The sequence below is a fragment of the Enoplosus armatus genome, chromosome 14 (genome assembly GCF_043641665.1).
Source record: "Enoplosus armatus isolate fEnoArm2 chromosome 14, fEnoArm2.hap1, whole genome shotgun sequence".
In the NCBI taxonomy this organism is placed as follows: Eukaryota; Metazoa; Chordata; class Actinopteri; order Centrarchiformes; family Enoplosidae; genus Enoplosus; species Enoplosus armatus.
In genome coordinates this window covers 6,743,703-6,758,090 of record NC_092193.1, presented here as the reverse complement: position 1 = coordinate 6,758,090, position 14,388 = coordinate 6,743,703, and the positions used below count along the sequence as shown (strand labels likewise).

Sequence of the window (14,388 nt, the reverse complement as noted above, 5' to 3'; positions counted from 1 at the left end):
TTTAATGTGAGGAGAGAAAGTTAGAGGGCTAATAAACTTGCCATTATTCAATTTAGTCATTACAATACAATTGCCCTTGTAAGGTAGAAGATAGATGTGTAAAAGATGAGGCTTAAGGTGAAATGGAGTCTTCATAGAAAGGAATAGCGATGCTTAACTTAAAGGAATAGTTCGACATTTTGGGAGGGTTAGATGAAAAGATCTCATAGTATCTCTATGTTTAATTTGAAGCTACTGCCTGTTAGCTTAGCTTAGCACAAAGACTGGATAGGGGGAAAACAGCTAGCCTGGCTCTGTCCAGAGGTAACAAAACCTGTCTCCCAACACCCCCAAAGCTCACAAATTAACATGGTATATCTTGTTTGTTTAATCTGTACAAAAAAACTAATAATGTTGTGGTTTTACGTGGGGTTGTGTGCTGGGCTAAGCTCACTGGCTGCTGGCAGTAGCTTCATATTCACTGAACCGACAATGGAGAGAGGTATCAATCTTTTCATCTAACTCTCAGCAAGAAAGAAAGTGCTTTTCCCAAAACTATTACTTTAACTGAAAGAAGGAAGGTAGGCAATAAAACCTCTGTGCATCATCCTCAGAAATGAAAAAAAGCACTCCTGATCCAACATCCCCACAAGAGTTATTTAATTAAATTTAATTAAAATACTGTGGTTATACTGGGGAGTTCCCATGTGTGTCATTGCATGAATCTGAAGCAGAGCTCTGATAAAAATGTGCATTTACCCAGATTTTGTAACTACATATCTGTGGGTCTTTACTAACATACCAACCTACATCTCTGCTGCTTGTTCCACCTTCAGGGGGGGTTTTCCCAGAAGATTTCTCCATCCTGTTTACCATCAAGCCCAAGGCTGGCCTCCAGTCCTTCCTGCTGTCCGTGTACAACCAGCAAGGCATCCAGCAGCTCGGCGTGGAGGTGGGCCGTTCCCCCGTCTTCCTGTATGAGGACCAGCATGGCAAGCCTGCCCCGGAGGAGTACCCCCTGTTCCGCTCCATCAACCTTGCTGACGGCAAGTAAGTGACTGACTGCTTCTCAAGAGGGCTTGAACACATAGGGCAGATGTGGGTGGTAGATTTTTGTGTTCCCTGGATCTTTGCTTTTCTGTGTTGAATTTAAAATCTCGTGTTTGTTGGGAAGCTTGTGTGATTGGCTCAAAAGCAAAGCATCTCATTTTGAGGCTCATCTTGAGCTCTTTATCTAGATTTATAGGTTATATTTTATGCTAAACAAAACCTGCTTAAAATCTGCTCAACTTATTTTCTCAAGCACTCAGAACGTACTTAACTCTTCTAGCCTGGTAAACTGACACACAGCTCTGAGGATTTATTATTATCTTATGTTTGTTCAGTCGTTAATACCATATGGAACAAGTCAGACAGTAATGGCAAATAAATTGCTGCCAGCAATTTGATGACAGTCTTTTCTTTTCCAGATTATTTACAGCAGCAGTATACTGATATACAGAATCTTCATACATCACATAGCTGTCCAATGACACTGATACAAATCACTGTTAAAAGCTGCTGTCTATCATTTGCACAAATGCTAACAGAAATGCCTTGAAATTTTCATGCGTGCTGTTTGTCTGTAATGAATTATATCAGGAAAAAAAACATACAGTATGAATATGCAGTGCAATCATTACATTCATTTACAATTTTGCTTTTTTTGTAGCTTGCAGTAGTGTGCAGTTTATACATCTTGACACAGTTGAAATGTACCCTTTCCAATGATTTATCAATTACTGATATGATTTTTAAATTCATTGGGTTTGCTTAAACTTTTTCTGATTCTCTCTGACATACTGTATCACCAAATCTAAATATCTTCTGCCACATACTCAAAGGTTTGTGCCGAGAGTTGGATGGGAAAGTCCATATCACTCACATGTCTGTATGATAAATATGAAGCTAGAGCCAACAGCTGATTAGCTTAGCATAAAGTCTGGACACAGTCATGTAAAAACAATAATTTGTTAGCTTTATGGCTATTAGTAGGCAGATTGTGTTACTTTCGGACAGAGCCAGGCGAGCTGTTTTCCCAGCTTCCAGTCTTAACATTAGGCCAAGCTTGGCTAATCAGCCACTGGCTGTAGCTTTATATTTAGCATATAAATATATGAGTGGTATCAATCTTGTCATCTAACTCTCTGCAAGAAATAAGTATAATGTGGCGTTTTTCCTGAAAGGATAGGAAGTGCCATTGCATTCTGGTTGTATTTCTGACCTCTTACTTTGCTCCTTTGCTTAACAGATGGCATCGCGTTGCTATCAGCGTGGAGAAGAAGAGTGTTACCATCATTGTGGACTGTAAGAAGAAGGTGACCAGGCCGCTCGGCAGAAGTGACCAGGCCGTCATCAACACAGAAGGCATTACCGTCTTTGGCACCAGGATCCTGGATGAGGAAGTCTTTGAGGTAAGGTGGCCATATTGAATCCCTATTCACCTGGATTATGCTAGTAGCGTTGTGATGACTAAGGTGCAAACTGGTTTTAAGGAATGGTTTGACCGTTTTTGAAATGCACTGATGAGGTTTTTTGTCAAGAGTGAGATGAGAAGGTGGATGACACTCTCATGCCTGTGGTTTAAGTATTAAGCTAGAGCCAGGTGGCGATTAACTTGGGTTAGCATAAAAACTGGAAGCAGCTACCCTGACCTCACTGCACCCTGCAAAGGCTACCACAACATGTCATTTTTACATATCTGTTTGTGCACTGATTAAACACAAGAGATGCAACTTAATAATTAGTGAGCTTTAAATGTGTTGGTAGGCATATTTTTTAACTTTAAAGAGAGTCAAGCTCGCTGTGTCCCTCTGCTTCCGGTCTCTATGCTAAGCTAGACTCATCGCCTCCTGACTCCAGCTCCATACCTAATGCACAAAAGATATGAGAGCAGTAACAATCTCATCTAAATGTTGGCAAGAAAGCACATAAATGTGTTTCCCACACTATTCTTTAAATGCTTCCCTAGGTTGCATCAGTGCAGAGGACTTAAGTACAATTAATGTCAATGGCTTATTTTTTGCATATGATATTCTTCAAAAGATACAATACAATTCACCTCTGACACTAAAATCTGTGGTAAGAGTCTGTCTCAGGATCATCATCTACACAGGAGTGTCTTTCACAAATATAATGCAGACATTCACCACTATATTGAAGTCATTATGTTTTGAGGGAGTTTGGAAAGCTTACCTAGATGCCAGCGATTTCTCCAACCTGGTTAAGTATGGATGTAATTGAAAGCATATTGTGAATCTTACTCTCAATGAATCTCATTTACCATTGTGAAAAGGGACAATTCAAGTGTCTAATACTTTAAGTCCAAACGCTTTAAGGCCAGACATTTTATTTGTCTTTCATTAACTTGTGCATACAGTAAATGGTGAATTTTATTGGCCAGAACAACAATATTGGCTTTGTATACTTGGCAAGAGCCGTGAGCAATGTCTGTGCAAAGGCTACTTGCACAGTGTGTTGTTCACTTTGAGCAACACAGTGTTGAGACTACTTGCGTAGCCTTTTTCTCTCAACACTGCTTGGATTTGTTTGAATAGTTCACTTAATAAAAGAAAGACTGAGGTCTAATAGGCTTCAGTTCATATTGGACAGTGTACTATTTGAGATGCATGAATTTTGCTTCTATTTCTGAGATGATTCCCTCAATAACTATCATTATCCGAGCTCAGAGTTAGGATTCACTGATCAGAGTATTGTCACTAAGGTGACGATTGTGAGATAGAGGTCCTTGCTACCAGGTTTAGCACAGGTAGCTGTGAGCTGAGTGGAAAATGTGAGTTGAATGCTAGCTCCGAAGACAATGGCCTGTCTTTGATGTCTGCATGTGGAATGCTTGCTAAGTAGAACAGCCTGCAAAATGTTTGCCTCCAGGTCAGAGATGACTTTCCACAGAGAAGCTGCTTGAAAATGGGATCCCACTCTTCTTCGCTGTTTTTTGGCCAGCAGATCTCATTGGTAGATATAGAGGTTAAATGTGTAGGTGTATGTTTAGGTCATGATAAGAAGAGTCAATACAGGTATAGGGCAATAATTTCGTACATTTGACAGTTACTATTGCTAAAGCACAATGAGCACAACCACAGTAACTAACTTACCAACAGTAAGGAGCATAAGAGTGAAAGCCACAGTGATTAGAGTTGGGATTGTAATTAAGGTAATTAAGAGTTGAGTGGAGAGGATAAAAGTAGCCCAGCACTTTCACCAAGTCTTTTCTATTTTTAATGCTGATTTATGACCTGCCATTTGGCTTCTGTGAGTGCCCTTTGTTTGAACATATATTACGCGAAATGTTGTTGAATTACCATCATTTGTTTTGTTCTCTGTTTTAAAACCTGGAGAAGAGAAAATCATTCCTTTTGTTCCAAGGGTTGAGGGTTTTTGCACGTTGCAAGGTGGTTTTAATCAGTGTATCACACAATAACAATGCTGTAGTGGTCTAGCTAGAAATGCAGCCATATCTTAAGCTGTAATTATTTCCACTTCAAGTTTAATAACCCTAGATTTGTTGATTGCAAACTGACTACTTGTAGGCACGCTGCGTTGCTAATGGCAAAAATTGTTAGTTAGCCACAAGGGTCTTCGCTAATTACTATATATTCCTATAGATAAAAACTGGTTTGTGAAGTAGATGTAAGCCATGTGTTTGGTTCGGATTTGTTGCTTATGGGATTATACTTTGGCATACATTCTACAGCTATAAGTATACTACAATCAGTACACCTTCGAGGCTATGGAAACTTTTGGAGCACTGCTGGCTGCATTATCTACTGTAGATAAACACAATGCGAAAGTCTGAAACATGTCTGCAATCAGATTATTGAGTCCAGTTCCTCTAAGGTCTTGTGCATATATAAAAATGTATTTAAATCTTATAGAGATGTGCCTCAATTATGGCTTAAATCGAATATATTTAATTCATTGCCTTTCTTAGGATTCCCATCCGTCATTGTGTAGATGTTGGGTAATAAACCTCTGCTGTATAATGTAGTGGTTCCCAGCTGGTGGAGAGTAAGACATCTTGACGAATACTAGCCAGATTACTGTAAAAGAATAGTTCAACATTTTGGGATAATACACTTATTTGCTTTCTGGCCAAGAGTGAGGTGAGAAGATTGATATCACCCTCATGTGTTATGTATGGAGCCGGAGCTGGGAGCCAATTAGCCTAGCTTAGCATAAAAACTGCATGGGTAAACAGCTAGCCTGGCTCTTTCCAATGTTCAAAAATGCATTTTCTATCACCTCTAAAGCCCTCTAATTAACTTGTTGCGTCTTGTTTGTTTAATCCATACATAACATGTACAAATGACAAGTTGTGGTTTTAGGGTAAGTTATGAGCTATAACCTAAGCATTACAGTTACAGTCTACTTCATGTGTAAACATATCCTCAAACATATCTCTTATACCTAAACTTACCTTGGTAAATGGATCCAACAAGAGGCAAAACATTTACTGTATTAAGAATTTTAGATTTACAGCCATGAGAAAAATACCTAAGACCTAACAGATTAAGAAATTGTGGCTGTTTAGCATACATAGCCTGAGCTTCACAACTTTGGAGCCATTCCACAGTTTAATTACTGAGTTTTCTCACTAAAACTGCTTTGAGCTGTGAGCACATGGCTACATTACTGCAGTAGATTGCATAAGCAGGTGTCAAAGCTGGAAGCACAGGGACGAGTGAAGGCTAGGGGAAAATATGATCAGTGTGTGCTTAGTCTTGGCTCAGATTGCACAGCTGTTTAAAAGATATGCTCACTGACCGGGCCTCCAAATGCCTTTTTTCCCCCTTTCTTCTGCTTTTTCTTCTTTTAAATAAAAGCCACAAGATATTTGAATCATCTCTCATTTTTATGCAAATCCTTTCCTCAGACTTTAAAGGATAGGGCGGGATTCTTTGTTTGTGCAGTATGTCAGAGTGTGTGTTTACGTGTCTGTTGTCACATACGTGCATGCATGCGTAAAAATGTGTGAGTGAGTGTGTGTGTCTGTGAGGAGGATGGGGGAGAGAGAGAGAGAGAGAGAGAGAGGCGAAGATAGTTTGTTTATGTGTCTGTCATTACTGCATAGTAGATTGTTCCAAAACGCTGTCCCTCAAGCAGGACAGTCTTTGGCAGAGGAATCTAACAAGGCTCTGATGGGCTCTAAGCCTTAAAGTGAATCATTGTTTATGGTTGAGTTGGCAGGAAGAGAAACGGTCTGACTGTTTCTCATCTGCCTCAGTCACTTTTCACCCTCCAGTACCCGTCACAAAATGTTTTGGTTATGATTGTATAATAGGAATATAGTCATTGATTCATATTTCTATGAGTGTTGCTGTGACTGAGAAGGTTGTCACATCTTTCTTCTTTAACTTATCCAGCCCTACTACATGACAGTACAATGTCAACTTTTGTCAAATTGTATCTGTATGTGACCTCCTTGTCCCTTGTGTTGTGACCCTCACTAACTGGTCCCAGCACAGCCAGGACGTAATGGACCCAAGGTGCTTCTTAAAAAAAAAACGTTGATGCTGATGGGAAAGAGCAGAGCGAGGAAAAAAGAAAGAGAGGATAGAGAAAGAGAGAGAAGTGAAGAAACAACGTGCAGACAAGCAAGCAGATGGTTCAAACAGTTCAACAGTTTTGTGAGCTACTGGCAGGCGAAATGTTTTAATATTCGAAGGGTGCAAGACATTTGTATGCCCCCAGTGCTTGAAAAGAAACTTTATCCCAGCGCTGACCACAAAGCCTGCATTTGATAAAACAGTGGGAGAAATCTGGAGACTATTATACATTTTTCCTCCTCTCTGCTTCTTGGTTAATTGTTGTCCTTGTACAGTTTTGAAATTCCATCTCTCTTTTTGTTCTTTCAAGATGTGATCCCCTCCCAGAGTTTGGAAAAGCAGGCTTTTTAGATGATAAGTATGTCATGTTTGTGCAGAGGTGGGCGCGAGAGATAAAATAAAGAAAATACAGAAGTTAAGTTAATGCTACAAAACATACTGCAGGTTTGCACAATATGCATTTTAAAAGCATTTGCAAGAGACTGTTGGTTTGAGTAGCGGTAGTCTGCATGGTCTTTGGTCTGGACACATTTGGCTGATGATGCCCCTGGAGGTTCAATGTCACAGGCAGGTCACAGTGACACCATTAAAGGTTTCTTTGATAGAAAGTTGTTCCAGTGAAAGGTTTTTACTGCAAGGTCTGTGAATTGTCCTGAGCTGGGACATTATTTCTGTAAAAGCACGAAGTAAATATACACCTGTACTGTCATCTTAAATCCTGGTGTCTCTTAAATAGCAGCAAGTCTGTAAAGTAAGAATTGATTACACAAGTGTATAATTTGTGATCATGACACCCTTTTATCTCCAGCCGTTGCATGTATGCATTTGTGTTTTACTGGGTCAGACTGCAGATGCTTTGGGCATATTTCCAAATGTGTGTTCCAGGTGCATTAATATTCTCCAGCTGTTCTTGCAGGCAAACTGACCTGCTGCAACTGGCCACAGACGATAACCTTTCAACCACCTAATTACGTACTTAGATGTTGTTCTGTAGGAATTAGTGGAAACTACATGTCAGTTGTGTATAGTGTAGAGTAGGGCTGCAAAGTGGGTTTGTTTTTGTTATTGATTGTCTTCTCAATTAATTTGTTTGTCTTTAAAATGTAAGAAAATAGTCAAAAAATGCCTAGTATAATTCAAGCAAGCAAAGCAAAGCAAGTGGCATTCGTGCTTGAAAAATGATTGAAACAATGAATCAATTATCAAAACAGTATGTATTTATTTTTGTTGCAACTGACTCATCAATTAATCTACTAATCGTCTTATTTGGCCAGATCCAAATGAAAGCCATTAAAGTTTTGAAAGTCTGACACACAACACTCATCACACTCATAGTTTTTCATTCCTACTGAATTTCACATATTGCTGATTCCTGATTTTGATGTGTTTACTTTAGGCACCAGCACCAGATGTGGGAACATATTCAGACTGCAGATATGTAGAGATAATTTGTACCAACTGCAAAACTATTGCTGCATTTTATAAGTTTCCCAGGCAGTGCTTTGTACTGCCCAAAACAAGGTCTACCAGTCAAATGCTTTAAGTCATACATGGTTGAAGGAACATGTGTTTGAACCATAGTTAAAGCAGGAGCATGGGTGGTTTTAGGATTTAGGAACCCTTGCAAAAGAGGCAGGATTTGAGTGAAGTTTGACAGGAAGATCTGCCTTCAAGGTTTGATTCAGGGTAAAATGTTTTCAGGGCCTGGAAAAAAAGCCAAAATTGAGGTTGGTTCCTAATGTTGATAACACTTCTAAATCAAGTATGGTCTTGATTTTGGAGTCAAACACAAACTACATCTTTGTTTATGGCTCCAAATTACTCCACCAAATGCAGGATAGGAAAGCCCCCGTGCCTCCTGTCATCTCTGATCCAGCGCCAGCGGGAGCTATCTGCATCTAATCAAAGTTGTGTCTTGATTTTCGAGGTCAGTCACGTGCTGTGTTGCTCATGGGTGAGGTAATGCGCGCTCATAATCAGATGTCCACTATTCGCTTGATCACAGTCCCGCCCACACCTCTATCCGTCTGAGTGGTGTTCAGAAGCTCATACTTGACGTCCTTTTAACAATACAAGGCCAAGGACAGATTTCATGGTCTGCTGAGGGCTTGTAATACAGCACACTGTTAGGTGATCATCCATCTGCCAGTTATTTTCCTTAAGTGACTTTTGTTCCTTGTGGGTGTGGGCTGTGCGTCGGGAGGGATACTCTTCCCAGCAGACGTCGGGGTCACCTAGCCCTGGGACAATCCAGTGGTGTCTGTGCACTGTTTTACATTTCTGAGCTTAAAGTCAGATGTGAAATATGTGTGCTTGAGGATAAAACCAGTGGTATGTTTATTTCCAAAACAGAAAAACAGCCATATTCTGAAAATGGTTTGCATATGGGTGAAATGTAGATGAGAGGAGGGATTCAGTGATGATTCAAGTCACTGCTCTTCTCTTTGATCAGTCAGTCCATTAATTTTAGTTCTGTCCTTTCTTGTGCTGTTCTCCATCGAATGGTTGTTGTTACAGTGTGACATGAAGGCTGACATGTGTCGAGGCGTGTTGTATTTACACACACACGCATGCAAACTGTACACAGACCCATTAATAGATCGACTGTAGTGTAGCCTAGACAGATGATTTATCCCATCGTGTCAGTGCCAGCTCTGAGTAGAGCCAGGGCATTGCTGTAAATCATTCTTGGAATTCTAAGGAGGAACCTCAACAGATGCGAGAGAGAGATGTGCAATACAATCCAGACAATAACAACAACAAAAGCACCGAGATTCAGACAAAGAAGACACAGAGGGTAAAAGAAAAGAGGGGGAGCGGTGAGGGAGAAGACGAGCGGGAAGTATGGGAGTGATTGTATCCCTGACTGGCTTTATAAATGGGCTAAGTGTGTGTGGTCTGTTGACAGGACCAGTATGAAGTTTTTGGACTCTCCTGCAGATCTCCACCACATATTGGTTTATTGTTGTAGTAAATACATTTGTGCTATATACACCTTATTTTCTAAATATACATATAAACAAAGCTTAAAGATAAAGGGAATGAATGGCTACTGCCCATGCACACAGGAAGACACAGAGAGGAGGAAGCAGACAAAGATCTTGCCAAATGAATTGCGTCTGTGTTTTTAACTGTCCTCTCTGTTCCTGGCTTTGACTCTGGATCCAGTAAGCAGTGGCTTGTAGTAGGTTCAGAAGGTGCAGGGTGAACTCTTGTGAGCAGGGTATTCTCCCCCTTTTTTTCACTGAGTGTAGGTTCAATAAGCACAAATTCTCTTTCGCAGAAACGCCCTGCTCCACACTCAGTTACACACATTCACACCTGGAAGCGGCCCAGTGTAACCACAGTTTGATCTGTTGGTCCACAGTTGGGCATTTAATGCCTTGCTCAAGGGAGGGGTAAGAGCTATCTTCACTCTCCCCACCCAAATGTATCCTGCAGTCTGGGGGATTGAGCTGAAAAGCTTTTGGTCACACATGTTTGCTTCAGGCCACTGCCGCCTTTACATTTTTTTTTTACAATTACATTTCTTCTTCTTGCAGTTGTTCTGGATAGCTTCCCAGCTCCAGACAAGGAAATGTATGTGACCTCCTTGTCCCTTGAAATGTTCAGATCATGGGTGTTACTGTTCGAAACAAGTGTGTAATTTTGTCACATTTTATTTATTTTATTTTCTTCCCTAATGAGACATGAGCTATTTTTACTCCAAGATTCTGTAAACTGTAGAGTTTCTCCACTCCTGATACCTCCCAGAGACTGGTGTATGGTAAAGGAACCCCCACACAGGTTATATTGTGGAAAGACCCATGTATATTAAATCTACTATGTATGTGTTTTCTCATGGGAAGGGGGATCTGCAAGTGAGTGATTTCCAAATGTAACTTATTATAGCATTAATGGCACAACAGGTAACAGTACAGTAGGTGTACTGAGGTTTACTCAGCATGCATGCATTAGTCCATAAAATTTAAGCATGTGTATATTTTCAACTCTTGCTGTTTGGGTTGTTCAATACCCTGTTGAGATTTACTGGTCACGTATGATAGGAGCATGGGATGGTGAATATCTAATGTGTTCCAGAGGTCTAAGCTTGTGCAGATGTTGCCTCTTGTAATTTAATGCAATCTGCATGTATGTGCTTCCTCTTTAGGGGCCACCATGATCGCAGCCTTCTGTCACCTTTCGCACAGCACTTGAGTTATTTTCCCTATTTATTTGCCCTCTTTGTTACTTACTCCAGGTGGATTCTGAAAAAGGTCAGCTGAGGTGCCCACATGGTTGACGGGTATAGATAACATGCTCCACATCAGTGGCATAGCAGTTCCTAGTTTAGAAATTCCTTAGTAGACGATCATGGAAAAAGAGCCTTTGGCTGATGGAAGGGTTGGGAGCGGGGATCTAATTTCCTTTTCCAAAAGCTCATGAAAAACAGACGGCTTCAGATAAGTACAGACTTTGGTTATTTATCTGCTGTGTAAGGGGACCGTACAATAGTTCTTTTTTAAAAGCTTACAGACTCCCCTAAAGCCTTGATTTATTCCATAAAGTTATATGTAATTAATAGTCAAGAGACTACTGCCTCTGGTACTGTACAACATCTGCGTTGTTGTTTTATTGTCACGTTTTATTATCAACACATCAGTGCAAAGTTGGAGCAATAAAGCGAGGAGGAATAGGTGCATACTTCATGGTCATTAACATTTGGTTTCTATTTGTAATCATGAAAGAAAAAAGAAATGGACAATGTGAGTGGTCTTTTGTTGTTTAGGGCATCAGGGCTCAGGAAATAAAAGTCACATTCATTTTCTGCACATACAGTGTTAGCTGATTGGCAGTTGGAGCACTTCCAGGGCTTGGATGGGCAGGAAAATCAATTTGAATCCTCAGTGCAGAAGATTAACAACTGCTTTCTGTTGTTTCTTTGATCAAAATGTCCAAAGTCAAATCCTGAGTACATAAAAATGTGAGAAGAGTGGTCAACTACAACCCCCACGGAGCATTTCTAATCACCAAGTTTAAAATCCTAACAGCGAGCACAAGCTAAAGATTACCCTTTGTAGAAACCTTACACTACATTCAGAAGTGTAAATCCATTTACTTTTTGAGTCTGAATCAATTTTGGATAAATTCAGCAACTATAGTGCCTTGTTTTGCTCCCAATTGCAATGACGTGTTCTGCTCTTATTCGTGCCTCTGAGTGGCTAGCGACAGTGGCTAAAGCTCCTCGGTATTGTAGTATTTGGAGCCATTTGCCAAACCAAGCTGGAAAAACCTGATTTCTCAGAAACTAAGTTGAGATAAATAAAACTGATGGCCATAACATAAACCTATAATACTGTAAATTATCCAGCAGACTCCACATTTTTATGCTGGGGATAAAAGAAATCTTTGACACGGGAATTTACAGTGGGAAAAAATACTTCTTCTGGCTTGTGCTGACATGCTGCTTTTCTTTTTCTTCTCTTCTTCCAGGGTGACATCCAGCAGCTGCTGATAGTGGCAGACCCCAGGGCAGCCTATGACTACTGTGAACACTACAGCCCTGACTGTGAAACCCCCAACCACCACGACACCCCCCAGGCTCAGGAACCTGAGGACGAGGTCAGTATCTGGAAGGGGAGGAAGGCAGGCTGGACAAGATGGATTTAGGAGTAGAGATTGGCTGAGGGGAATAGTTGTCTGGAGGAAGGGAATAAGGAAGAGAGAGGAGGGGGGAGTATGGAGGGTTTCAGAGAAAGTTGGATTGGGGAGAGGAATCGTTGTAACAAGGAAAGGAGGGAGGGAAATATGGGAGCTGGAGTCTGAGATTTAGTAAGGATGATAACAGGAATTTGGAAAGACGCCTTCAGACTTGGGTGTTGTTAGTAAAGGAAGCAAAAGATGTAAGAGAATGAATTAGGAGGCTTGGATGGATAACAATGAAATAGATCATGAAGGACGGGGTGACTGAAAGTTCTCCTCACTTTTTGTGTAAGAAAATGAAAAATATAATGATACTACAACTGCATATGTGCATATTTTTCCATTTTTCAAAAGAGGATAAAACTGGCTTTGGACATATCTGTGGAAGCAAAGTCTAAGCTTTAAGTGGTTCACTGACATTTTAGGGCGTTGCTAGGAGACGCACTGTCAACCTTCCTGGTGTGCTACTGACTGGCTTACAAACATTGATACAAGATATTTTTCCCCCTTTTCATCTAGCATACATAGCATTGGTTATGTGCCATTTTTAGGACTGAAATTTGATTTAAGACGTGTGTCCCTTTATACCATTAACCATTTGGAGGGACCCATCAAGCTGTTAAGTTATTATTCAACTCGGAACGTGGAAGCTAGCAAGCTAGGCTATAGCTCCCACTTGGAAAGTAGAAGCTAGTTAGCCAGGCTTGCTAACGTTGGTCCCGCCAGAATTTACTTTGTTGTGGTTGTCCCACTTTATACAAAGGAGGGGGTCTAGCTAGCGTTAGCAGTCTGTCCTTCATGGGTCCAGTTGTGGTGATAGCAAAACCCCAGGCTGTCAAAACTCACAGCAATGGGTAGCCCTGTAACCTCATACAAATAACGACATGTAGTATCACACAGAGTCATGGTGTAACGCTGGGAATGCTCAAATCACAGATAGGACTAAACAACAGCTAACAGCGTCTTCCCCCCCAGCTAGTTAACTGTCTGTGTGGCCATTGGAAATGATTTTATGAACAATTTTTCATGTATATTGCTCTAATCAAATGACCAGTAATAACGTCCAAAAACACTAATGTAGGAGGATCATGGCAGGAAAATTAATAAAACCTAAATTTCTTCTAAATTTTCTTCTTCTTCTTACATATGGTACAAACACCATATTTACTGATTTCTTAGAAAAAAATAAACTAAATATCAGTTTGACTTTAAAAAAGAAGGTTAGGAACAGAGGGAAGCATTCAGGGTTGGGTAGTCCACGTTATTTGAGATGCTCCAGCTAAACACTTCAAGTTTTCCTGTTTCCCCACCCCCATTTTAAACATTTTTCCTTCAACACTTTTGTAACATAAACAATGGTCTGCGACAGCTAATAGTAATAGTACATAACATTTGCCCTGGTTTAAGCCGGTGCATTTTCAGTCTGCCAGAAATACACAAAAAGCACAAATATTCTCTGCAAATTGTGTGATCTTAAAACATTCCTCCAGGAAAAAGTACTTTGACAGAGGCAGACTTATATGAGTTTCTATGTAAACTCTAATCTGTTTCTTTCTTTAGTCTGTGTTTTACTGGTGGAAACATGCTGACTTATCAAAATACATTGTTGAGTTTGAACACATTTTCTGAAATTAGACATTTTTTGACTGGCCCCAAAACATCACTGGTAGCCTCTTCAGCCAGATCTCCTAATTGAAATACAGTGCTTTGTGTCAGGGCCTCATTTGTCTTTTTTCATCTTCATTTTTGTTATTTTGCTGGTTCAAGCCTTTTTGTCGGCTGACATTTTCCTTCAGTATTTCACTAAATAACTGATGAGCTCACACTGGAAACTTTTCCTTTTTCCCTGCCACGAAGTCTGAGCCCACTTTGGAGTGGCCCCGTGATTTATATCACTAACGAGTTTTGCAGGCTCTGCCCAGACTCCCAGGGAAATTTAAGCTTTTCCTTCCCCAGCTAGACTCCCAGTACCTGGAAAAGTAGACTTTAGTCCCTGGTTCTAGAAAAAAATCAGGAGTCGGTTCTCTATTTGAGAATATTGGCTGAACAGTGGGTACCATGTCCTGGAAAATGTTGCTTCATCATCAAGTTACTCTTCAACGCCAAGACAAGGAGCTTGTCA

General features: G+C 40.4%; 1 protein-coding gene across 1 annotated transcript in view; it reads left to right on the top strand.

Moving 5' to 3' along the window:
• Positions 1-14,388, top strand: part of LOC139296194 (collagen alpha-1(XI) chain-like) — an 80,538-nt gene that overhangs the window by 8,482 nt on the left and 57,668 nt on the right. Inside the window, exons 3-5 of the mRNA XM_070918538.1 lie at positions 816-1,029; positions 2,270-2,432; positions 12,057-12,185. Of these exons, the coding sequence (XP_070774639.1) occupies positions 816-1,029; positions 2,270-2,432; positions 12,057-12,185 (506 nt within the window). The remainder of the gene's footprint in view (positions 1-815; positions 1,030-2,269; positions 2,433-12,056; positions 12,186-14,388) is intronic.